Raw genomic sequence first — 25111 nt, 5'->3', positions numbered from 1 at the left:
GGAGGGGCGGGGCTCAGGGAGGCTGCAGGGTTGGGAGGGTATGGGGGTGGGGTGGGGCTCAAGAAGCCCTGGAAGCAGCAACAAAGATGTCTTTGTAGCTCTTGATCTCCTTGATCTCATTGCTGCTGATGAGGACTTGCAGTTGGCGGGGGCCAGTTTTGATGGGGTAGAGGTCCAGCTGAATTTGGATGGTATGTCCAGCCACCAGAGTCCCAATGCTGAAAGTCAGAAAGAGCCTGTTAGAGGCTTAAGTAACTGCAGAGGTGGGTGATCTGGTTTCCCCTCTTGATGGGTAAGCACCTCCTGCCCCCTAATACCACTAAGCTCAAACTTCCCCAAGGAGCGTGGGAAAGTGGGGGCAAGTAGGCATTATCCAGGAGATGAAAGACCATCCTATGACCCAACAGGTGCCCCTTGTCAAGACCAGCATGAGACATATGGTGCTTACTTCTTGGATATCTGCCCATCGATGAGGCCACTTCCCTCCAGCACCATCGTGCAGTTACTCAGAGCCATCGTTAGGGTATTGGTGAGGGTGATGTGGACTCTCAGTGCCTTGCCCACCTCAGCCCTTTTAGACACCTGTGTGGAGAGAAGGTGGGGATATTGTGGGCAACTGGCCTCATTTCTGTACTCGAGTTCAGTCACCTGACTCCACCATCCCTCTGTTGACCACCAGGGACTGCTTACTTAGTGCCAAAACGCTGCAGGGAGAGAAGAATATGAACTGAGAGTATTCAAGGTTAACATGTATCACGGCCTGTCTTGGAAGGTCACAATGCTTCAGGAAGCCACCACCAGCTGGGAATTAGCACCACGCTGAAATCTATTTCCCTCCCCACCATCTAGTTCAGGATGGCAATTAGATTTCAACTTAAGTGCCAGCTCCAACCTGTTAATCATGGCAAATAGAAATGGTGTGTTGGAAAGATTCCCGAGGACAAATTGAGTTGGAGAGAGTTGTGATTGATTAGTAGTGTCTGACACAGATATGGCGTAAGGGAGTGGTCTCGTGTGTGCCATCTATATGCTGTCAGTGATATCATTCCAAGGCCAAGGCCACATGATACGGGAGAGCCAGGACCTGACCCAGATGTCCCAGGCCCCAGGTGAGATCTTTCCCCCACGTTGCTCTCACAGTAGAAACACTCTGAGTGTTTCCAGGTGTGTTCTGTGCATCCCATGTGAGGTCTGTGTCATAGGGCCCCATGGCCTTGGCCTGTGAGTGGGAGGCAGGGTTTCCATCCTACTCACTTCTAGAGCTGGTACCTAGCTCAGTGCCTGCCAAGTGGCGGATATTTGATAAACGAATATTGAACTATAAAACAAGTTCTGACCACCCAGGTCATACTTAGGGCATGTTCTGGCTCAAAAAAAAGAATTAAAAAAGAATCGAAGAAAAGCAAAAACACATCCTGACTTCTCTAAAACTCAAATGAAAGAAATAAGCCCCTTGTACTCTGATGAGGGCATCAAAGTAGAACAGGTAAAAATGTCTTTGGAATCCCTCGTAGTCACACAAGTCATCCCCAGGTCCCTTACCAGTGGGGACCAATTAATAGTCTGCTCGGCATCTGATGTGTTTGCACAGGATCCTGTTGGGAACCTGGGTTCCCGGCAGGGTCCTCACCTCAGCACCAGGCTGTGTCTGCACTTGTGATTCTGCCCTTTGTCTGCCACATTGTGGCCTGGCCACCTGACAGCATGGCCAGGTGAAAACTGTCAGGCGGCTGGGTGGTTTATGATGTGGAGCCACTCAGTTCTCGTTCTGGGTGGGGACAGAGTATGTGGCTAACAGATCCAGCAGGTGCAAGGCTAGACCGGGACTAGGCAGAGGGCAAGTCCTTCAGAATGGGAGGGGGTGGGGAAAGGAGGCTTCAAGGGAAGAAAAGCCCTGGTAACAGGAGATGGGGAACATTTCTGCCCTCCATTTGTCTTCCCTCTTCCCTGTCACACCTGTATTATTATCTGCAGTCACCTTTGGAATTTGACTTGTGTTTTTTCTCAAACCCGACTCCTCTACTCCATCTCCCAGCCACGCCTCTCCTATCTCTCTGCCTCTGCAAAGTCTTTTCCTTACTTAAAATGCCTTCTTCTCCATCTCATTGCTCTGTACAGTGTCTTCCTATGCACCCCCCAACAAAATGTCACCTTCTCTGAGAAGCCTTCCACTCTGCCCTGCCCTTTGCACGGAGCATGGGATAACATCATACTGTGCTTTAATCATCTATTTGGTGTCTGAAGCAGGGACTATGTTCTGTTCACTGCTGTAGCCCAAATCCCTGGATTGGGTGAGTCAGAGGGCTCCTGGGCTTCATCTCTGTCCAGACACCTTACCTCAATAGATAAGTGAGGAGGCTCCAGAGAGATATCTTTTAGGACCAGCATGGACCTCCCCGTCTCCTCCACCTTGGCAATGCCAGACACCCGGATCAGCTTCTCGTCGGTCAGCTTGTTTCTGTAATTGTCGTGGGGTAGCAAGAGCGGCCACTGTATCTCTAAGCACAGACAAAAGATACCTTGAGTCTGGAAAGAAAGAGAGAGAGAGGGAGAGAGAGAGAATATGTGTGTGAGTCTGTATGTGTGTGCNGTCTTTGTAGCTCTTGATCTCCTTGATCTCATTGCTGCTGATGAGGACTTGCAGTTGGCGGGGGCCAGTTTTGATGGGGTAGAGGTCCAGCTGAATTTGGATGGTATGTCCAGCCACCAGAGTCCCAATGCTGAAAGTCAGAAAGAGCCTGTTAGAGGCTTAAGTAACTGCAGAGGTGGGTGATCTGGTTTCCCCTCTTGATGGGTAAGCACCTCCTGCCCCCTAATACCACTAAGCTCAAACTTCCCCAAGGAGCGTGGGAAAGTGGGGGCAAGTAGGCATTATCCAGGAGATGAAAGACCATCCTATGACCCAACAGGTGCCCCTTGTCAAGACCAGCATGAGACATATGGTGCTTACTTCTTGGATATCTGCCCATCGATGAGGCCACTTCCCTCCAGCACCATCGTGCAGTTACTCAGAGCCATCGTTAGGGTATTGGTGAGGGTGATGTGGACTCTCAGTGCCTTGCCCACCTCAGCCCTTTTAGACACCTGTGTGGAGAGAAGGTGGGGATATTGTGGGCAACTGGCCTCATTTCTGTACTCGAGTTCAGTCACCTGACTCCACCATCCCTCTGTTGACCACCAGGGACTGCTTACTTAGTGCCAAAACGCTGCAGGGAGAGAAGAATATGAACTGAGAGTATTCAAGGTTAACATGTATCACGGCCTGTCTTGGAAGGTCACAATGCTTCAGGAAGCCACCACCAGCTGGGAATTAGCACCACGCTGAAATCTATTTCCCTCCCCACCATCTAGTTCAGGATGGCAATTAGATTTCAACTTAAGTGCCAGCTCCAACCTGTTAATCATGGCAAATAGAAATGGTGTGTTGGAAAGATTCCCGAGGACAAATTGAGTTGGAGAGAGTTGTGATTGATTAGTAGTGTCTGACACAGATATGGCGTAAGGGAGTGGTCTCGTGTGTGCCATCTATATGCTGTCAGTGATATCATTCCAAGGCCAAGGCCACATGATACGGGAGAGCCAGGACCTGACCCAGATGTCCCAGGCCCCAGGTGAGATCTTTCCCCCACGTTGCTCTCACAGTAGAAACACTCTGAGTGTTTCCAGGTGTGTTCTGTGCATCCCATGTGAGGTCTGTGTCATAGGGCCCCATGGCCTTGGCCTGTGAGTGGGAGGCAGGGTTTCCATCCTACTCACTTCTAGAGCTGGTACCTAGCTCAGTGCCTGCCAAGTGGCGGATATTTGATAAACGAATATTGAACTATAAAACAAGTTCTGACCACCCAGGTCATACTTAGGGCATGTTCTGGCTCAAAAAAAAGAATTAAAAAAGAATCGAAGAAAAGCAAAAACACATCCTGACTTCTCTAAAACTCAAATGAAAGAAATAAGCCCCTTGTACTCTGATGAGGGCATCAAAGTAGAACAGGTAAAAATGTCTTTGGAATCCCTCGTAGTCACACAAGTCATCCCCAGGTCCCTTACCAGTGGGGACCAATTAATAGTCTGCTCGGCATCTGATGTGTTTGCACAGGATCCTGTTGGGAACCTGGGTTCCCGGCAGGGTCCTCACCTCAGCACCAGGCTGTGTCTGCACTTGTGATTCTGCCCTTTGTCTGCCACATTGTGGCCTGGCCACCTGACAGCATGGCCAGGTGAAAACTGTCAGGCGGCTGGGTGGTTTATGATGTGGAGCCACTCAGTTCTCGTTCTGGGTGGGGACAGAGTATGTGGCTAACAGATCCAGCAGGTGCAAGGCTAGACCGGGACTAGGCAGAGGGCAAGTCCTTCAGAATGGGAGGGGGTGGGGAAAGGAGGCTTCAAGGGAAGAAAAGCCCTGGTAACAGGAGATGGGGAACATTTCTGCCCTCCATTTGTCTTCCCTCTTCCCTGTCACACCTGTATTATTATCTGCAGTCACCTTTGGAATTTGACTTGTGTTTTTTCTCAAACCCGACTCCTCTACTCCATCTCCCAGCCACGCCTCTCCTATCTCTCTGCCTCTGCAAAGTCTTTTCCTTACTTAAAATGCCTTCTTCTCCATCTCATTGCTCTGTACAGTGTCTTCCTATGCACCCCCCAACAAAATGTCACCTTCTCTGAGAAGCCTTCCACTCTGCCCTGCCCTTTGCACGGAGCATGGGATAACATCATACTGTGCTTTAATCATCTATTTGGTGTCTGAAGCAGGGACTATGTTCTGTTCACTGCTGTAGCCCAAATCCCTGGATTGGGTGAGTCAGAGGGCTCCTGGGCTTCATCTCTGTCCAGACACCTTACCTCAATAGATAAGTGAGGAGGCTCCAGAGAGATATCTTTTAGGACCAGCATGGACCTCCCCGTCTCCTCCACCTTGGCAATGCCAGACACCCGGATCAGCTTCTCGTCGGTCAGCTTGTTTCTGTAATTGTCGTGGGGTAGCAAGAGCGGCCACTGTATCTCTAAGCACAGACAAAAGATACCTTGAGTCTGGAAAGAAAGAGAGAGAGAGGGAGAGAGAGAGAATATGTGTGTGAGTCTGTATGTGTGTGCAAGTATGTGTGTGTGTATAAGAGAGAGAGATGCAGCGCCCTTACCCCATACCCACTGCCCCCAGAGGTCACTGCTATGTTTTCCCTGGCCGGATGGTGTCCGAGGCACAGCACACGACGTGCAACCACCTGCCCACAGCAGCTTCACTGCCTGGCATGTGTGTTTGTTGGGGTGCAGGGATCTCTGTGTAATGTGGCTGAACCATCCCAGCTTTGTTCGTGACCCCAAAGTTCCCATCCTTCTTGGTGCTTTTCCAGGCCTACCTCATACTCACCCTGCCCAAAGTCCAGGTTCAAGTGTATTGTTTGCCTCCAGAGGGGCTCCCGGGTCTCACCCTGGTGCAACAGGGCCTGCGCACTGAAGCGCACCACCAGTCTGATGGGGCCCTGGGGGTGGACTCTGTCTGGCACCCTCCACGCATGCAGCCTCAGCATCAGGTCCTGGCCCCACTCGGGGGTCCTGGCCAGGTGAAGCTGCAGCTGTGCAGGCTGGTCCTCAGAGCCCCTGGAGCCCAGCAGATCTAGGAAGGGAGAAGAGGCCCTTCTTGGGTCCAGCATTTTCCGGGAAGCCTTCATGAACACAGATCGCTCATCAGGGGATCCTGGCCGAAAGAAGAGCCAGGAAAGACCTCAGTGAGGAGAGATTGAGAGGACCAGGGGCCTCCTTTGGGAAACCAGCCACCCCAAAACTCCCAGCTCCCCTCCCAAAGCCCCAACCACATGAATAGCAGCATCAGGTGGCAGGACAGCATCATGGCTGAGAACATGGGGATTGCTGTTGCTTGGTGCTGGGTTCGAATCCTTGCTCAGGGACAGTCCCCTAATCTCTGGGTGCTCAGTTCTTTCATCTATAACCCAGGTATATCTCCTCGCCTCCTAGAGTTGCCAAAATTTTGAGTTACACGAGTTGCTGAAAATAAGCACCCAGCAATGTTCTTTGTCGTCAGTATTGCCACCATCATCATTGTCATCATCATCAAAGCCAGAGACTTCTTTTCCCCCACCAGCATCCTCACTTCTAAAATACATGCTCAAGTCTTCTAAATGGATCTTCATCTCTTGCTCCTGGGGGCTACTCAACATTCAGGCTGAACCCCAACTTCTCTAGAGCAGCTACTATGCACCAGAGGCACTGCTCCAAGTGCTTTCTGTGTATGCACTCACCTGCCCTTACAACAGCCCTCTGAGGTGCCATCAACCCATTTTACAGATGAGGAAGTGGAGGCACAGGGCTGGTAAGAACACATCCAGGCTTACACAGCTAGAACCTAGCAGGGCGTTGGTTGGTACTCAGGCAGCCTGACTCCCCCTGGCCTTCTCCACAGGGACGTCTACTCCCTTCCACAGGCCAAGCATCCTTTCACTCCATAAGCATCCATCTCTCCTCTTGCTGCCACCCCCACTGCCATGACATAACGAGATCATGTTATGATCCTACGACAGAGTTGACAGGAAAAATAAAGGACATTCAATTTGAATTTCAGATACACAATGAATAATTTTTAGTTTAGATGTATTGCATGCTATATTTGGAATACACTTTTACTAATAAAGTATTTGCTTATCCGAATTTATCTGGAATTCAGATTTAATTGGGCACCCTCTATTTTTATTTGCTCAGTTCAGCAACTCTAGGGCCACATGGCCAGGGTCCAGGAAAGCCCCCGGGAGTTTGTCATGAGGAAGCGGTGATCAGGTGGTGATGGTTTTAACAGGAGCGAGCCATCCTCACTGGGAGGCATACAAAGGAGGTTATACCCACACCCCCTCTGAATCCCCAGGGCCCCAGGCACCTTCTAGATACTTGTAGGAGCTGGTAATGTTCTGGCGCTGATCTGACCCTACCATCTTGGTGCTGATTTCCTTCCCAATGGAACTGGTGTCATGGACCAGGATTTCTTGGGCCTGACCATCCCCGAAGAGCCAAATGACTTCATCAGCATTCACCTCGGCATACACAAATGGGGTGTCATAGGGCAGGTGGACCTCCCCTTCCCTGATGGCCTTCACAGAGGCAGGGCCACAGCAGAACAGTCCTGTGGAGGGAACAGAAGTTGAGGACAGCTGCCAGCTGCCAGCATGTAGACTGAGGTGGCTGGTGGTGGGGGCAGGGGGCAGGGACAGGTAGGGAGATGGGATGGAGAAAACCCATATCCACTGAGTGCTCTCAGGTTCCCACAAATTCACCTGATCCTCACAGCCACCCTATGAAGTGGCAGTTATCATCATCTTCCCCATTTTACAGGTGAGGAAGCAGCTGAGAGGTCCTGTGACTCATCCAGGTCACCCAGCAACAAAGGTGCCGAAGTGAGAAAAACACTGCTCCTTTCTGGCCTCCTGCTTGTGTGGTCAGTCCCCCTGACCAGCCCCCCCCCCCAACAGAGCCCTCACTCACCACTGCTGGTTTGCTGGGGAGTGGGGTCCAGAACCTGCCAACCATTGTATCCCGGTGGTAGATCTTTCCGGATCATCCAGCACTCATTCCAGACATGGAAATTCCTACAGAAAAGAGTAAGGAAATGAGGATTTACATTTTCAGAAGATTTGCCAGGTATGGGACACTATACTGAATGCTGTAATTTATATCAGTTTTTAAAAATTAAAGTATAGTTGACATACAATACTGTATAGTTTCAGGTGTACAACGTAGTGATTTGACATTTATATAACTTATGAAGGGATCACCATGAAAAATCTAACTACCGTCTGCACTGTACAAAGTTATTATGTATCAATTATATCCCCCCTTCTTTTTACTTATTTAGAAGTAATTTCAAGCTTACAGTAAAGTTGCAAGAATAGTACAAAAAAAATGCATCTACCCAATTCATCTATCGTTAACATTTTGCCCATTTGCTTTATCATTGGCTTTCTTTCAATATGGATGCAAAGATTATGAATACATTTTTTTTCCTTTTGTTTTTTACTTCAGTGTGTATTTTCTAAGAATAGAGATCTTCCCTTACATGATCAGGTACAGTTATCAACCTCATACGTTTACTACTGATATAATACTTTTATCTAATTTACTGTCTATATTTCAGTTTTGTCAATTGACCTTTATGGCATTCTTTTCTGCCCAGTCAGGGTCACACATTGCATCTAGCTCTGCAGTGTCCTTTGTCTGCTTGGATCTGGAGTAGTTCCTCAGCCTCTGTTGTATTACATTGACATTTTGAATATAGTATTTGTTTGCCAGAGTGATCCTCATTTTGAGCTTGTCTGATGTTTCCTCACAACTCAAAGATCTTACCTGGAAACTGGCTGGAAAAGGAAAAACAGGAAATCAGATCTGAAGTAGAGCAGAGGAGAAAGGAGCCAGGGGAAGAGATTAGAGATACAGAAATGAAGGGACACACAGAGACACACTTACACACACACATGTGCACACTTGTGCAGCGAGGGAGTGAGGTGGGTAGAGGAGGAAGCAGGAGAGACTGAGCAAATAGGCAGAGGCAGCAAGGCCAGGCTTCACCCCAACAGGGCAAGCAGAGAATGGCACAAACAGAATGACTCAAAGAAGGAAGAGTAAGAGGCATACAGATTTTGAGATCAGTATTCACAGAACACACAATCCACTCATTCAGTTGTGGGCTTCGGAATGTTAAACCATAGTCTTCTATCTCTGAAATGAGTCTGATGTGAAGATCTAATTAACCAGAACAGTCTCCTAGGTTGGGGAATTACTCTCTGGGCCCCAGCCACAAAGGGCAGGGTGATACTGCCTCAAGACCAGAGAGAAGCGTGTCAGAGTTTCCCTGCCTGTCCTGAGACAGAGCAGAGATCTGTTTGAGACTGTGTCCCTTACCATATTTTGTCTTGCTTCCGAGTTGGCAGCATCTCTGCATTTTGGTCATAGTAGGTGTCGATGGTTAAGTTCCCATCCATGTTGTGTGCAGAACGAAAATTGGAAACCACACGAGTTGGAACACCTAAACATCTCATTACTAAAGAGAAGGAAAGCGTGGAGAATCACTGAGTTCATTTCAAGCAGAATCATTGGTTTCCCATGCATCCTTTCTAAGCTTTAAGCTGGAGGAGAGAAAGAAGGCCAAGATTCTTGCAGATCCATACCTGTAACTCCTTTATTCTCAGAGCACTGCACCCAGGCCCAGAACCCTGCTGCCTACCTGCCCCATCTATGGTCTCCATCCCACTAGGAGAAAGAAATCATTTGAGGTTTACTTAAAATAACAATAAACAACTCAATTTATCATTTAGGGCTTTTTCCATTCAGCAGCTTTCCACATTAAAAACAGAGAACCTAAAACATTTGCTAATTCAAATGAAAATAAGAAACTTTAGGCCTTAGGCTGTGGCCAGTTTCAGAAGAGAAAGCTATGTGACCTTTGATAAATGGCTTAAATTTCTCTGGGTTTTAGACTCCTTACGTGCAACAAAATGAGGAATTGGACCAAATGATTTTCAGTTCTGAAACTCTGAATCTGTAATTCTGCTGAAAGAGAAAGGATAGAAAGGCAAAATAGACCTACAGAGGTTAAGTGGAAGACCTCAGGGACAAAGGGAACCTGCAGGTAGAGGCAACAACCATCTTTGACAAGGGCAACAGCATCCTCTTGTGGCTTCTCAGGATAGTACTGCAAAGGCTTTTTAAAGCTGAGTTAAGATTTCACTTAAGATTTCACTTAAGTAGTTAAGATCTACTCATACAAAGCAGATATGACACCACCTACACCACCACCATCACACACACGAGTGCACACACACACACACGCACACACACACACACACACCTGCCCAGGGCCAGATGCGCCTTTTGGAACATAGTTCCCCACCTCAGCCAGCAAGGCAAGGAGTTTAGATGAGGAGTTAGAAGGAGGTTTATCACACCCCTCCCTTGCTCGGGAGGAGCAGAGGGGGCCTCCTGAGGCTTCTGGGAGTATTATAATGCTTTGAAAAGTAAGAGGACTATTGAGATTGACCAATTGTTTTGTTTTGATTGATTCAAGACCCCAAAGGGAACCAGTCACCTGTTCACAGTCACCCCTCTACTCCCAGCGCAGCTCCTGGGCCTTTCACAACCCCTCTGCAGGGGTGACAGCAAGTGGCCAGAGGCTGTATGATGGAAGAAGCTGTCCCTTCGCTCAGTGGCCCCAGAACTCTAGGGCCTGGGAGTAGAGAGAGGCTTCAAGGTGGAGTAAGGAGGCAGATCTAGACCTCACCCTCTCATCCCAGCGTCTAGGGGCCTGAGCCCTCCTCCATGACACCTGCCTAGCCAGGGACTTCTCAGCACAGGCAAGTGTGGCCATACTCAATTCTGGTGCTGTGCTGAGCATTTTCTGGGGAAAATGGAAGAGCAAAATGAGATCACTTGATTTGGACACTCAGATTTAAACACTTCCTCTGTCTGCAGCACTCGTACCTAACTGCCAAGCTATGCTATCCCTGTCAGAAAAATCTAAAACTTTGTCTTTGGCCCCTGTCTCTGTCTTCCCTGTTCTGTGCTCCCTCATTCTCCAATTGAGAGCCAACCCATTCATTCAGCAAACATTGGTTGGGTACCACAACGTAACAGGGAGCACTGGGTAAGGGGCTCTTGCCTTGCATGGGGGGAAGACAGGCAGGCACCTCAGTATTTTGTCTTTCCCTCATCTTCACAGATAATCCAATCAACACCTTTGCACTAAATTTTAATAAATGATAATACATAAAACGTCCATGCTCCATGAAGGTAGTTAGCAAAGTAGCAAACCTCTGATTGTAACTTCTCAAGAATCTCTCCGAGAAGTACTTGGCAGCTGCCAGCTCTGCCCTCAGGTGAGATCAGGCATTCCCAGACCGTCTGCTTGCAACTCAAGCCCTCCCCAGTCTGTCCCTGACTCCAGGCTCACCTGGAGCTGAGAAGCCTGAGCAGTGGTAGAAAGAAGCTGCCTTTGCCACCACTTTGGGATCCCAAGCTTCTCTATCCAGGTGACCATTTTAACAGTCAACTGCCACCCAGAAGACTGCCGAATGATTGCAACAGGTCAACCCCCCTCCTAGACAAATATGCAAGACTCCTCAAGACCATGGAGTGTGCTGGGTAAGAGTCCACCAATGTGAGCCATTCCTTAGCTGTGGGGCTATGGACAAGCCACAGTTAACTTATGTGAAAATGGAGATAATCAGAGCCCGACCTCAAAGGGTTATCACAAAAATTAAATGATGACTCTGCATCCCCATCTCCCCCTCACTCACCTGTGCACATAACAGCTGCAAAGACCCAGCACTGCCCATATTTCACAGGCTGCCTGCCCCTGGCTGACCACTGCCGCAGGATGGCTACACTGCCGTTCCACTCAAGCGGGCTGACCCCCCTGGAGTAGTCTTCTCCCCAGTTCCCCTGCAGCACACCGTTGTCATCATTGCTGTTGATCTGCAAAGGTCAGACAGGTGCATTTCCACAGCGCCCTGGGGAAGCTCAGATTGTCCTCAGATAGAGGCAGGAGAGCTTCTGTCCTTACCATGGCACTCACCACCCTGCACACGTACACCGGGTCGTTCCGCTGGGAGTAGTCTTTGGATGGGTTCTCTAAGAAGTACAGGCTCCTATTCAAGATCTCGAAACAGATATCTATGATGTCCTCTTCAAACTTCCAAGTGATTTCAAGGAACAGAAAAGAGGGGTAAAAATGTTTAGCATCCTGAAACTTCAAGTCAGTAACACAGACTTTTAGGGATGGGACATATGTGCTGGGGATGGGGGTGGGGTTAAATATTAGACAAGGTCCTGCCTTCAAAGAGCTCACAAATCAAATTGGGAATGTATGAGATTCAGAATTCCCAAAAAACGAACCTGTATGTCTTTGATGGAAAAATGCAAACAGAATTCAGAGGTGAGAGATCCCTGTTGACCAAGAGATCAGAGAAGGCCATTGGCACCAGGGGGGGTTGAAGGACTAGGTGGACAGGAAGAGAGCAGGGTGGGGATGTTCACTTGAGGTCTTTGAGTTTGGTGGTGCGAAGGACAGAGCTTAGAAATTCTTGTTTCTGGAGGACATGAGGGAGTAGGAAAAATCAGATGGATAAATAGAGGGTCAGTCGTGAGAGGAGAGGCGGAAGAGTGCGGGAGCCTTAAAATCAGGTGGAGGAGTGCAGCTGAAGCTGGGGGCCCAGGAGAAGCCAGTGTAGGCTCATGACATATGTTTATAACACATATTTGCAACATATGTTGCAAAGCTTTTGGCTGCCGAACGCACTGGTGTTTGTTTCAGTTTCAAAAAATCACACAAGTTGTCACAGTTGGAGAACAGGGCAAGGCCTCTTGCTCTCTCCCCACCACCCTCCTGGTGGGTGTGGTTGGATCTGAGATGTCAGTGGGAGGGAGGCAGAAAGTACACCAGTCGTGGTTATTGGTTGAGAGTGGAAAAGTTGTCCAGAGCCAAGTGTCCGGCCTTTGTACACTGACTAAATATTTGATGTTTTTAAAGGAATTGCTGTTCATTTTTTCAGTTATGATAATGTATTATGGTTCAATTTTTCAGAAAGAGTCATCATCTTTTAGAGCTATAAAAAGAAATATTACTGGATTAAGTGATATAGTATCTACAATTTCCTTCCAAAAATTCCAGTGATGAATTGGGAGGGATGGAGACAGTATAGACAGTATAGACCAAACTTTTTCTATAAAGGACCAGATAGTAAGTACTTTAGGTTTTGCACGCTGTGGGGTCTCTGTCTCAACTATTCAACTCTGCCACGGTAGCATTAACACAGCCATAGATTATACGTGAGTGAATGAGCATGGCTGTGTTCCCATTAAATGTTCTTTATGGACACCGAAGTTTGAACTTCATATAATTTGCACATCAAAAAAATGTTTAGTTCTTTTTCAACAATTTAAAAATATGAAAACCATTCTTGACTCATGGACCATGTAAAAACAGTCAGTGGACTATAGTTTGCAAACCCCTGGTATAGATGGAATCAGATTCACCATAAATTGCTCACTATTGGAGCTGAGAGGTAGGTTCGTTTCAGTAGCCTGTCCACTTGGATTATATTTGAAGTTCTTTATATAAAATATTAAAAGCTTGAGGGGTTCCTGGCTGGCTCAGTCGGTAGAGCGTCCCACTTTTGATCTCTGGGTTGTAAGTTTGAGCCCCATGTTGGGTGTAGAGATTACTTAAAAAACTTGAAACAAAAACAAAAACCTTGAAAGGCATCTCCCCTTCCTTCCATGCCCCTCTTACTAGATGGGAAATCACCGCAGCGCCACACACCCTGACTTTTGTTAGTGGCCCTTTGTGAGCTAATAGAGTTGATTAAGAACCAGCTCAAGGAGACCCACCCCAGGCCCACTTTCTGTGACAGTCTTACCTGCCCATAGTTCCAGGGCCAGGCAGTGATGAATCTTTCATGACCCTTGTAAACAAAGCCATAGTCCATCATGATATACTCCTGCAGCAGTATTGCACTTGGCAGGTAGACATCATCCTCTGAGTGGTTAGGTAGTGGAGGGGGCAAAAAACAAATAGAGTAATAAGGTTAAAAGACAGCAATGACAGTGTCCTGCTGGATAATAGGGGAAGGAACAGGTTGATAGCAACAGAGGTCAAGACCAGACCCCTTAAAAGTCTACTGTGCTTTTCTAGAGGCCAGTGATAGAATCTGTATTTTGAACATAATGATTATCATTTGCTGATTTTAAAAATGGAAAGCTTGTTGTAGAGATTTGGAAAATACAGATGACGGAAAGAAGATGATGAAAATCACTCAGTCCCACTACTCAGAGATACCCACCATTACAATTTGGTATATTCCAGCCATTTTTTCTCTCCACGTATATGTAATACAATTAGGGTCCCACAGTGTTCCATTTCCTATCTATTTCACTTAACCTCACACCATGAACATTTTCATCATGCCATTTTTTTTGTTTTTGGTAAAGATGGCTTTTAGAGAGCACATGGTAATATATGGCATAGATAGGTGGCTTGTATCTTCTGGGCTTTCTCAGAAGAACCTCACCGAGCATCCCCAGTTGATCAGGTTAGCATTACAGCACGTGAGCAAGTCATACCTGCATTCCAAGGGTTAAAAAGCAGGATGAAAGTCCCCAGTGGGTGAGCCACACTGTGACCCTGGTCCTGAGAGATCTCTATCTTCAGACTGTAGGGACCAATGACTGCATTGGCTGGCGTGAAAAGAGAGACTATGAGTGAGTTGGTGTCAATGGTAAAGTCAAAGGCGCTCCAGACATTGCCTTTTCGAGCCTGGGTAAGGGAGAAGGTGGCTCGGGTTCCCAGCAACTCCATGGGCGCCGGTCCTGTGTGGGAGAGAATGACCCCAGAGTGAGATTTAAAATCTATGTGACATGATTCCAGGAAGACTGGGAGGACCCTCACCTTCTTGCTAATCCTTTTAGCTTAAGGCTTTTATTACCACTGGGTGTCTTTGGGCAAGCCACTTAATGACCTGTGGGCCTCAGTTTTTTTCATCTGTAAAATGAGATCATAACAGTACCCACCTGAAACTCTCGTCATGGGGATTAAATGACATAATATGTATGAAGCTCAAGCACAGTGTCTGTTGTGTATTGAAAAATCAGCTATTGCCATCACAATTGCAGTTTGCTAAGTCGGCCAGATCTTCCCTTAACATCACTTATAGGGTCCCGAGGTGCCCAAGAAAGGAGAGGGGAGGGAGCTCTCAGAAGGGAGAGGTGGGAGACCTACAGGTGAATTTTGCCTTGGAGCCGGGTGAACTCACCAGTCTCAGCTACAAAGGTGAGGTAGTCTGTCCCAAAGTGGAAGGGTCGGTTGAAATGTAGTTGGAGCTCAAAGGACTGGCCCCGGCGCACAATGAGCCGCTTTAGGCCCATCTCCTGTGTGTGATGTTCCTTGTTGTTCCTCGGGCTCTGCAGGTCGACAGACCTGAGCTCCAAGGCTGCCACTGGAGGGGGGCATGGGGAGGAGACAGGTCATTACCCAGCCGTGGCTCCCTGGCTCAGACTTAGGTAGGATTCTGTCCAGACCTTAGTCCTTCTGCCACCCTGCCTCGTAGTTTCACAGCTTAGCCTCGGAGGGCAATGTAGCAGGCCCTGACCGTGGAGTGGGAAGACTGTGATCCTGATGACCTCTGCCCCTGGACCCAGAGCTACAGGGCTTAAGAATTAGGGTCCCAGGAAAAGAAAAGTCTCCAAAGAACTGAAACTTAACCCTTGAAGTGCCACCATATACTAGTAACCACTTCTGTTGACAATCTTTCCAAAAGTTACTCTATTGTCCTGCTGATAAAAGAAAGAGCATATTAGAATTTTGTATGAATTAAGTCAGTGAGCTGACTGGAGGCTGGGAGCTCAGCTACAGGCTTTAAGATCCTGGGTGGGTGGCTTATTTCTCACCTCTCAGCCACACACATTCCAGGCGTACGAAGGCACTGACCCTTCCCAGGATGCTCCTGTAGGTGTACACCTAGTACACAGATTAAAGACTCTCATAGCTCAGTGGGCCAGAGCTCGGGCTCTCACCACCTCTGCTGTGAGACTTTGAGCGAGTCCCTTATGTCCCTAGACAACAGTGTCCTCCACTGAAAAACGGAGACAGTGGTATTCCTACCCCGTAGGCTTCATATGAGCATTGAGTGAGGATTCACGTGTAAAGACCTTATTGTAGTGGCAGGTACAGAGTAAGCACCTGATAATCACTAATTACTCTTAGTAATAATGCAGCCTCAGATTGCATTTGCTTGGTATTTTTGCCGGTGGTATTTATTGCACTTACTGTTAACAAAAATCCATTAGATCTTTTTCCCTACTAGCATATCAGTTTATCTCAGTGGTTCTCCATTGGAGAAATTCTGTCGCCTGGAGGAAATTTAGCAATGTCTGGAGACATTTTTGGTTGTCACAACTGGGGATAGAGACTGAGGATGCTGCCAAACAGCATCTTAGAAGAAAAACAAATATCAGCACCCACCTGGTTTTCGTGCCATTCACATTTTGAACTTCTACATATATTCTTTTTTTAAAAAAAAAGATTATTGACTTATTTATTTTTTTATTTGAGAGAGAGGAAGCATGAGTGGGGTGAGGGGCAGAGGGAAAAGCAGACTCCCCGCTGAGCAGGGATGCAGGGGGCTCCATCCCAAGACTTTAGGATCATGACCTAATCCAAAGGCAGACACTTAACTGACTAAAGCCATCCAGGCATCCCTGAACTTCCACATATATTCTTTATATTTTTGCTAAATGAGTTCACTTTGCTGGTTTCAGCCCATCTTTCCTACCTGGCTGGACTTCTTGAATCCTAACTCTTTCACTCAAATGCTTTACCTTGCCATCTGGGGATTGCCTAAACTGTTTTCCATTTCTTCATCCAAGTTACTGGTAATAAGATGGTTCTAAGCATTAGGGCTTAAGTCAGAAGCCAATGGAGTGGAGCTTTCTTCCAGGTTAATTCTGAGCTATTAGGAAATACTCTTTAAGTATAGTTGTTCAACCACCTGTGACTGTATCTAATACTTTACATGAGGAAAGTGGATTTGTTTAAGAATGTCTTTCAAAAGGACGCCTGCGTGGCTCAGTCGATTAAGCATCTGCCTTTGCCTCAGGTCATGATCCTGGGATTGAACCCTCCCCTCTTTGGGCTTCCTGCTCAGTGGGGAGCCTGCTTCTCCCTCTCCCTCTGCCCCTTCTCCTTCCCCTGCTCATGCTTTCTTGCTCACTCTCTCTCTCTGCCAAATAAATAAACAAATAAAATCTTTAAAAATATCCTTCACAGTCTAAACTCAAATCCAACTTTCATATTTGCATCTTTCCCACAAATTTGTTAAACATTTGGCTAAAAACAGAATGCTCTTGATGATCCCTTGATCCCCCCTCTTGTAACCTTCTTTCCTTGAGGTAGATTCAAAGATGAATTACTGGATGAAATAGTGCAAAGTTTTTAAACCTCTGATGTCAGGCACTTAAATAATTATATTACTGGAACCAGAAAAGTCAGAGCAAGATCTAAGACAGATGCCTTTGAGTTATTTAACAGAATTTTTTTTAAAAATCAGGTCCAATCCATTAGTAGTCTGAAAATCAATTTAGAGAAATGTGACCAATATTTTTTTAATAGAAAATATCACAATGTATCATACATAAGGAGAGCAAGTGTAATTTTATGTGTAACTGGGTCATGATGCAAACTGTGGGTCATAGTCATAAAGTTTGAAAGTAACTGGCCTAGATACTGGTGGAAACGGGTTGCATCTTATCTGTTCCTGAGAGGCCTGACACTTTCATGCCAGGAACTGCGGGGCCTCTGAAGGAAGCTTTTCCACCCCACGTATAACGCCCAGTGGCCATTCCACTCTGAAAGATCAGATACCCAAAGGAGGCAGTGACGAGCACCCAGGAGGGCTTATATCACATCCACAGGAGGGAACAGGACTTTTTATGGCTGCTGTTCACAGCTACAAGCATAGTTCCTAAAGGCAGCCAACTCAATTCTCCCTTTCCCAGGCTGGTTCTTGGTTTGGGAAGGAAAGGGGAGGAAGAAGAAGGAAGATGCCTTCCTCTCTGTGCCTGAGGTTATAGTGCAGGGAGAAAATTCATTCTCCTTTGGAGAATCAGGTTTTCTTTCTTATTCCACTTAACACCATTATGCATTTGGCTCACTAAAGCACTTTTCCTGTCAGGGAGACAGTGACTTCACAGAACGAAAGGGAGGTCCTTCAAGGGAGCAGGAAAAGAAAACCAAGAGGATCAAGAAGAGGTTCAACAAAGCAGGAAATCAAGCAGAAACAATTAGTAAAAACACGTCAGCACCCATAAGGCCTTCTTGACTTGGCCACCGGCCCACCAGAGTTAATGACTTGAGTGAGGGGAGTAAGCGTTGGCCACATGACTCCTGGTGCTTGACTAATTAAAGACAAGGAAAGATCAAAATATACCCCCATGTATTATTAGCCTTAAAAAGTGTGGGGAGACAGAGAGGACATTTAAACAGCCATCTGCCTGTGATGAGTTCTGAGATGAGTCCTGAAGCTCCTGCCCGCCCTAGATCAAAGCCTGAGGGAGCCCGGGTCTGGAGGACGGCTCTGTCTGTGCCCTTGGGTCTTAGCTCAGAGGTAACCACCAAACAGGGGCTTTCTTCAGCCACTGAATATGAGGCCCCACCTCTCACCCTATTGCTTGCCATCACAACACCCTCTTTCTTCTCTGCTGGGCACTTAATAGTATCTAGAATTAGTTCCACGGAAGCAGAGACCTTGGCCATCTTCTCACACCTGGATCCCCCATGCCTGGGAAGGAGCATGGTTCCTAATTGCCATTAACGATAGCTAATGCTCACTGAATACCTACTACATGCCAGGCACCATCAGAAGCATTTTATGTGTCTGAAATCATTTCTCTTCTCACAACCAGCCTGTGATGGAGGTGTTAATATTGTTCCCCACATGCAGGAAGGTATAGGGCAGAGCTGGGATTCAAACCCAGGTAGGCTAGCTCCAGAGCCCACTCTCTTAAGCTTCACAGTGTCCTGCCTTCCCTGGTGGGTGCTCTGAGATATTTGCTGAAGCAATATGTGTAGCACGGAGAAAGTACAAGGAGAATAACCCAGCAGGAGGACAGTGGGGTTGTGGGGGAAGAGGAGAGAAGCCCATGAGGGCAGCAGGGCCACCCTGAGGGTGCTTGACTCCAAGCCAAGATGCTGTTATTCGATTCAGTAATAATGGGTACACTTATCCACGGTGGGAGGATAAAATGGCACACCTTTCTGAGGGCGACTTATCAATATTTATTAGAAAAGAAAAGAAAGCCTTAAAACATAAATACATTTGAGCCATAAATTCCTCTTCTGGGAATTTTTCCTAAGAAAAATCATAATTTGTGTACAAAAATGTAAGCAATAAGGATCTTCAGTCCAACCCAAATGCCCTACAGTAAGAGTTGGATACAAAAACTTCATTCCTCTCATCTCAATATAACCCACAAAAAGAATAAAGAATATGAGGAAATAATTCATGAGGTATTAAAAAGCAACATAAAAGGGGCGCCTGGGTGGCACAGCGGTTGGGTGTCTGCCTTCGGCTCAGGGCGTGATCCCGGCGTTGTGGGATCGAGCCCCACATCAGGCTCCTCTGCTATGAGCCTGCTTCTTCCTCTCCCACTCCCCCTGCTCTTGTATCCTCTCTCGCTGGCTGTCTCTCTCTCTGTCAAATAAATAAATAAAATCTTAAAAAAAAAAAAAAAAAAGCGACGTAAAAGGACTCAAACCCGGTATGGTACAGATATGGGAAGTTTTTCTTTCCTTTGAGTTTTTTGGTATTGTCCAAGCTTTTGCTTTGAACATGTATTTCTTTGCATTTAGGGAAAAGTGTTACTTTGACTGGAGGCAGGTTTTTGAACAGGAGTGGCACCATCAAAGTTGTCGTTCAGGATTAATCTGGCTATGGTATGTAGCCCAGACAGAGGGAAAAATTCTAGGGTGGGAAGGGCAGTGAGACTCTGTCGTCATAACCTAGGTAAAAGGCTAAGAGGGCCTAAACAAAGGTGTTGGCAAGAAGAAAGGAGGGACCGCCCAGTGTGTGCGAGGGACTGGCGTCCATGGGCATATGACAGGCTAGTAAACACTTGTGGAAATACCTTGACTTCCAGGGCTTCCTAAAGCTAGTTTGGATGAAGACTGGGGCAGGCTAAAAGCATCCACAGCCAGCAACGTCCTAGGCAATCAGGCTACCAGTGAAAGACTGGAAAGCTCCAGAGAGAAGTAGCAAAGGGTAAATTATCCCCGGCACAGCCAGCAGTGAGACTTGACACTTGCCACCCAACATCAGGGGCACTCAGCTCCCTCCCTTCTCCTGCCTTTGTCCCTGCATTTAGTTTAGCTCCTCTGTCAGTGTCTTGTCTTTTCACACTTCTCATTATTGTCAGTTTAGTGCTTTCATAAAATACTTGATTCTGTTTCATTTCTTCCCTTTTAAAAAATGTGAAAAGGTATGTCTTTGTGAGCGCCCACGAAGATTCCTAAGTGACGAGATTACTGCAGTGTGTTCCTGTGTCTCTTAAAGTGTGCAAGAAAACTGTCATATTATCTAAAGGTTCAAATCCAAATTTCTTTGTCAAGCATTCAAAGCCCTCACAATGTGGTACCGACATATCTATCCCATCTTATCTCCCAATAGCCCATAAGTAGCCCATGCTTCATTCATGTTGTGTCTTCCAAATAGATCATGCCCGGCTATCTGTACCTCTGGATGGTCCCTTCCCCAAACTCTACGTCCCCACCATCTCCATTCTTCCAGCAAAACTCAGCATCCACCTTTTCCACGAAATCCTCCCTAAGCATTTTGGAACATGGAGATATCTTAACACCTGTAACAATAGTTTTATATCTGGGTAATATTTATTGAGTGTTTTTAGGCTCCAGGATTTATATATATTATCTCCTTCTATCCCTACAACTACCCAACAAGATATTTTTAACTCCATATTATAGGTGAGCAGACAGACCATCAGTGAGACTAAGTAACGTGCCAAGTGTCAACTACTAGTGAGTGGCAAAATTGTCATTCAAGCCTAGACAGTTTGACTTCAGAGCCTAGCTTTTCACCTCTGGCTTGTGGCGCTAGTCTGGAGGTTCCCCCCCCTTTTTTTTCCAAGTAAGTGAATATCGTGCTTTGTTCAAATGAAAGTGTAATAAACAGAACTAAGAGGAGCTGCTCCGGTGGAAGAAGTGGGGAGGGGTCCCCCTGGTTTCTCTATAGAGCCCTAGGGGTCTAAAGAGCACAGTGAAAATCACAGATTCTTCCCAACCTCCTCATCTGAAAATGCCAGAGGGTCAGGTCAGAACCAGTTCCAGGGCCCATCTGGTGTCCCTTTTTCTCTGGAATTTCTCAGACTCTGAACCATTTATTTGTCAGTTAATCATGTACTACTAAGCTGTTTCTTTGAAACATTATTTCCCTTTAATGATATCTACAGGATTAACTATATTATGTGATTGTGTACACCTAGTACTCAGCAATTCAAATAGCTGCTGGCAGGAGAAAAGTGTCCCCAGGATGGCTACACAGTTTAAATCTTGAGGTCTTTTGCAGCAAATGTAACAAAGGATATATATCCATAACATATAAAAGTTACTATAAATTTTTTTAAAAGATTTTATTTATTTGAGAGTGAGAAAGTGGGTGAGGGTGAGGGGCAGAGGGAGAGAGAAGCAGGCTCCCTGCTGAGCAGGGAGCCTGATGCCCTGCTAGATCCTGAGACAGAGCTTAACTGACTGAGACACCCAGCCCCCCCCCTTTTAAAGATTTTATTTATTTATTTGAGAGAGAGAGAGAGCATCAGTGGGCGGAGGGGCAGAGAGAGGGAGGGAGAAACAGACTCCCTGCTGAGCAGGGAGCCCGAAGATTCTGGGCTCAATCCCTGGACCCTGGGATCATGACCTGAACCAAAAGCAGACACCTAACCAACTGAGCCACCCAGGCACCCCAAAAGTTGCTATAAATATTAAGAAGTCTTGCTGTAATCAGAGAAATGCAAACTAAAACTATAATGAGATCCTATCTTTGATCCATTCAAAACTATTTAGAAGAATAACAATAGCATATTCTGTGAATATGCTATACATGGAAGTGGACTGTTCCATACATTGATGGTGGCAGTGTAAATTCGTACAGACGTTTTAGAAGAAATCGATTGATATTGAAGAGGAGCAGAATACACCATCCCAAAGTACGCCACTCTGGCATAAAGATTATTTTGAGCTGAAGGCGCTTGAGAAGCAGATATTTAAAAAAAGCTCTTGGGGGCGCCTGGGTGGCACAGCGGTTAAGCGTCTGCCTTCGGCTCAGGGCGTGATCCCGGCGTTATGGGATCGAGCCCCACATCAGGCTCCTCTGCTAGGAGCCTGCTTCTTCCTCTCCCACTCCCCCTGCTTGTGTTCCCTCTCTCGCTGGCTGTCTCTGTCTCTGTCAAATAAATAAATAAAATCTTTAAAAAAATAAAATAAAATAAAATAAAATAAAATAAAATAAAGCTCTTGGCACTCCCTTATTTGCCTAAAAGCAGGACACACACTTACAAAGGTGTCCCTCCTCCCTTCTCTACCAGGAAAGGCAGAAGTCCATCACCAGAGACAGCTCTAGACCCTCATCAACCCAGATATGGCACCAGAGGAATCTACATAACAAGCTATTTACTGGCCTTTCTCTTCCACTAGTTTCCCCCTATATTTACCTTCCTACAATTTTCTGCCCTAGAGACTGCAAGTCCTTTTCCTTATCTTGTCACTTCTCTAAAAATGTCTTATTCTCTTGTCAAGATGCCATACAAACCCAAGTTCTAACCATCCCTTTGAGTTACTCATCACTGAATGCTCCCGTGTGTGTGCAATGTACATGTTAATATACTTCTGTTTGTTTTTTGTTTCTTTTATCAGTCTAATTATCGGTCCCCAGCCAATGAAGTTGAGTGGTAGCAGGAAAAACAATGAAGTTTTCCCTCCCCTACAATATCCATCAAAAACATAGTGGATATTATCTTTGCTCTAACGGTTCTTCTTTTAGAAATCTTTCATATAACAAATACTTGCACACATATGCAAAGTTGTATCAGTAGGGATGTTCATTGCAGCATTGTAACAAATTAATAAATTTTTACATTACAATTTGTAACAAAGTAACAAATTAAATAAACAAATTTAGTAAATGAATTGTTTATATGCCCAGAATGAAAAATTATATATAATCATTTAAAATTTTTGATAGACCAGTATGCACTGGCATACAAAGATTTCCAAGATACATGATTAAGTTTTTTAAAAAGCAAGTCAGCAGATAATATGTATTATATAATTCCATTGTATAAAACAAAAAATTCTATATAATCTAGTATTATCTGGAAATAGTTAACCACATTGTTAACAGTTCTCTCCCATGAGGAAGGAGCAGGATTGGGAGTATGTGGGAGTACATATATGAAGGGGGACTTGGACTTTTTTTATCCTAATATGTGAACTTTTTACTTTTTATAACAAGTGTATATTTTTTGTGTATTACTTGCTTAATTAAAGTATAGTTTAAAAAAAGATAATGTAACATTTAGGCTTAGGTTGTAGATAACCAAGGGGGAAAATTACCCTAGACTTTGGCACAAAGACACCTTGGAATCTAGTGTATAAACAAACAGGGGTCTTGAGACTTCTGTATTAAACTCTGACTTGTGTTAAAATACCACGTACATCCTTAATCTCTAGTAGTTTCTGTGATGCATAATTTTGGATACAATATTAAGAAATACATAATCCATGTTTAGTGTCCTCTCCCAGCAGACCCCATGTGCCTGCCAGGCTGGAGTGTTCTCATTCCCAGCAGCAGAGGTTCTGAGGGGACCCGAAAACAGAGCCTGAGCTCAGAAGGCAGGAGCAGCACTCTCTAAGGGGGGGCTGACAGAGGAGAAGCTGGGCCAGGAGAAAGGTCTAGGATCGAAGAGGTGGTCCTCCCACAGCTGCAGGGTTAGCCACAGAAATGGCTTCCCAAGTACCCAGGGCACCTGGTGGTAAGTTCAAGATCTTTATAGGTGCCCCCAGACTTCCCAAAGCCATTCCAATTACAAGATGTTAAATAAAAGATTGTCCACCACTTTAGGGTTAAGCTGAATCCACTCATTAAAAAATGAATGGTTGTATAATTTGTGCCCCAAAGATTCATGTCTTCCAAATGAGGGTGGGGAAATGGGAGGAAGGAGCCAGATTACAAAATGAACTATCATCATCAATTTAAGTTCTCCTGTCTTTTCTGTTCACCCTCTACCCTCCCCACACACCTCCCCTCTCTTAATTCAGCCTCTCGGAAAAGTCAGATTCCCAGTACTCACTCTGGTCCATCTCCCTCCGTCTTCAGTCAGCCAAGGCCCTTCAACTAATCAGTATTAAGATTCCAGACCTAATTGTGTCTCTGCGCATTTACAGTCATCCTCCTAGAGCCTTTTCTCCCATCATGAGTCGGTTGGGTGGGGCTGCCGTTTCCTCCTTCTCCTTGGACTCCTCCTGCTCTTTATTTCCCCGTTGTTCCGGGTGCATCTTTGCATAAGGAAAAGAGTTTCTGTCCTAAGCCTTTTAAAAAATTGGTGAGGGATTTGTTTCCGTGGCCTCCTTTTTAAGCTGAGAAGACTCAAGTGATGTGGAAGGCAAGGCATGGTTTGATCTATCCCTTTGCGCTTCTGTCACTTCAAGGTTTGGGACTCCAAGACAGCTCAGTCTGGTGTCTGGCACTGCCAGATCGTCAGTGTCCATATGGGAATGAGTAAGGAGCAGAGCTGCCCTCAGGAAAGTCATTCACCAGTGCTCATGAAGATGGATTTGAACAGCCCATTAGGACCTGGAAACATTTGCATCTTGAAAAATGAAGTATACTGACATGGTGAATTATTATGCCATTGATTAAACATGAAGTTGATAGGGGCGCCTGGGTGGCTCAGTCAGTTGAACATCTAGCTCTTGGGTTTTGGCTCAGGTCATGATCTCAAGGTCGTGAGATTGAGTCCTACGGCTGGCTCCGTGTGCAGCAGGGAGTCTGCTTGTGATTCCCTCCCTCTCCCTCCATCTCTTCCCTTGCACTACCCCCCAGCTTGCATGTGCTCTCTCTTTCTCTCTCTCTAAAATACATAAATAAGTCTTTTTAAAAAAATGAAGTTGGTAAAGTTTCCAATGACAAGGGAAAATGCCTATAAATAGTGTTAACTAGGAGGGGGAAAAGCAGGGTACAAAAACAGTGCAGCTTATCTCCATGGTGTAAAAAAAATGTTACTTACATAGATAAACCCATTTTTAAAAGACAGAAGAAAATATAAACTGTGATTGTTTAAGAGCAGTGAGATTGTGAATGATTGTGATTTCCTTATTTATACTTTTCTGAATTAAAAAAAAATTTTTACGGTGGGAGATTAAGATGTTTTTAATCAGGGAGGAAAAAAAATGTTCTTCTGAGAAAGTGAGCAAAGGGGTAGGAAGACCACGACGAGAAATCTGGACATGTATATTTTACCTGATTCACAGTGTAAAGAGAGAAGCGGAAGTATTTAGCCA

The 25111-nt window shown here is 45.9% G+C and overlaps 2 protein-coding genes across 5 annotated transcripts in view; one reads left to right on the top strand and one right to left on the bottom strand.

Annotated features, from left to right (window-relative positions):
* The window catches only part of CCNDBP1 (cyclin D1 binding protein 1), a 78059-nt gene extending 70613 nt beyond the window's left edge, over positions 1-7446 (top strand). The window contains exon 14 of one of the 4 annotated variants that reach the window (XM_034661060.1): positions 7336-7446. In XM_034661060.1, coding sequence (XP_034516951.1) covers positions 7336-7401 — 66 coding nt within the window. In that variant the 3' untranslated portion in view covers positions 7402-7446. Of the gene's footprint in view, positions 1-5970; positions 6003-7335 lie in introns of those variants that run through there. The other 3 variants (XM_034661062.1, XM_034661067.1, XM_034661064.1) reach the window with 3 other exon arrangements.
* TGM7 (transglutaminase 7) lies at positions 58-23938 on the bottom strand. Its single transcript, XM_011228224.3, has 13 exons — positions 23902-23938; positions 14802-14984; positions 14113-14358; positions 13410-13528; positions 11555-11683; positions 11289-11466; positions 8899-9037; positions 7486-7589; positions 6884-7126; positions 5366-5692; positions 4840-5000; positions 2951-3084; positions 58-218 (listed from the first exon to the last, which is right to left on the bottom strand). Exons 1-13 carry the CDS (start codon positions 23909-23911, stop codon positions 59-61), a joined length of 2133 nt encoding a protein of 710 aa, XP_011226526.2. The 5' UTR covers positions 23912-23938; the 3' UTR covers position 58.
* Between the last annotated feature and the right edge of the window lie 1173 nt (positions 23939-25111).

This window comes from Ailuropoda melanoleuca, chromosome 5 (assembly GCF_002007445.2).
Source record: "Ailuropoda melanoleuca isolate Jingjing chromosome 5, ASM200744v2, whole genome shotgun sequence".
Taxonomy (NCBI): domain Eukaryota; kingdom Metazoa; phylum Chordata; class Mammalia; order Carnivora; family Ursidae; genus Ailuropoda; species Ailuropoda melanoleuca.
This window is presented reverse-complemented; position numbering and strand designations above follow the sequence as displayed.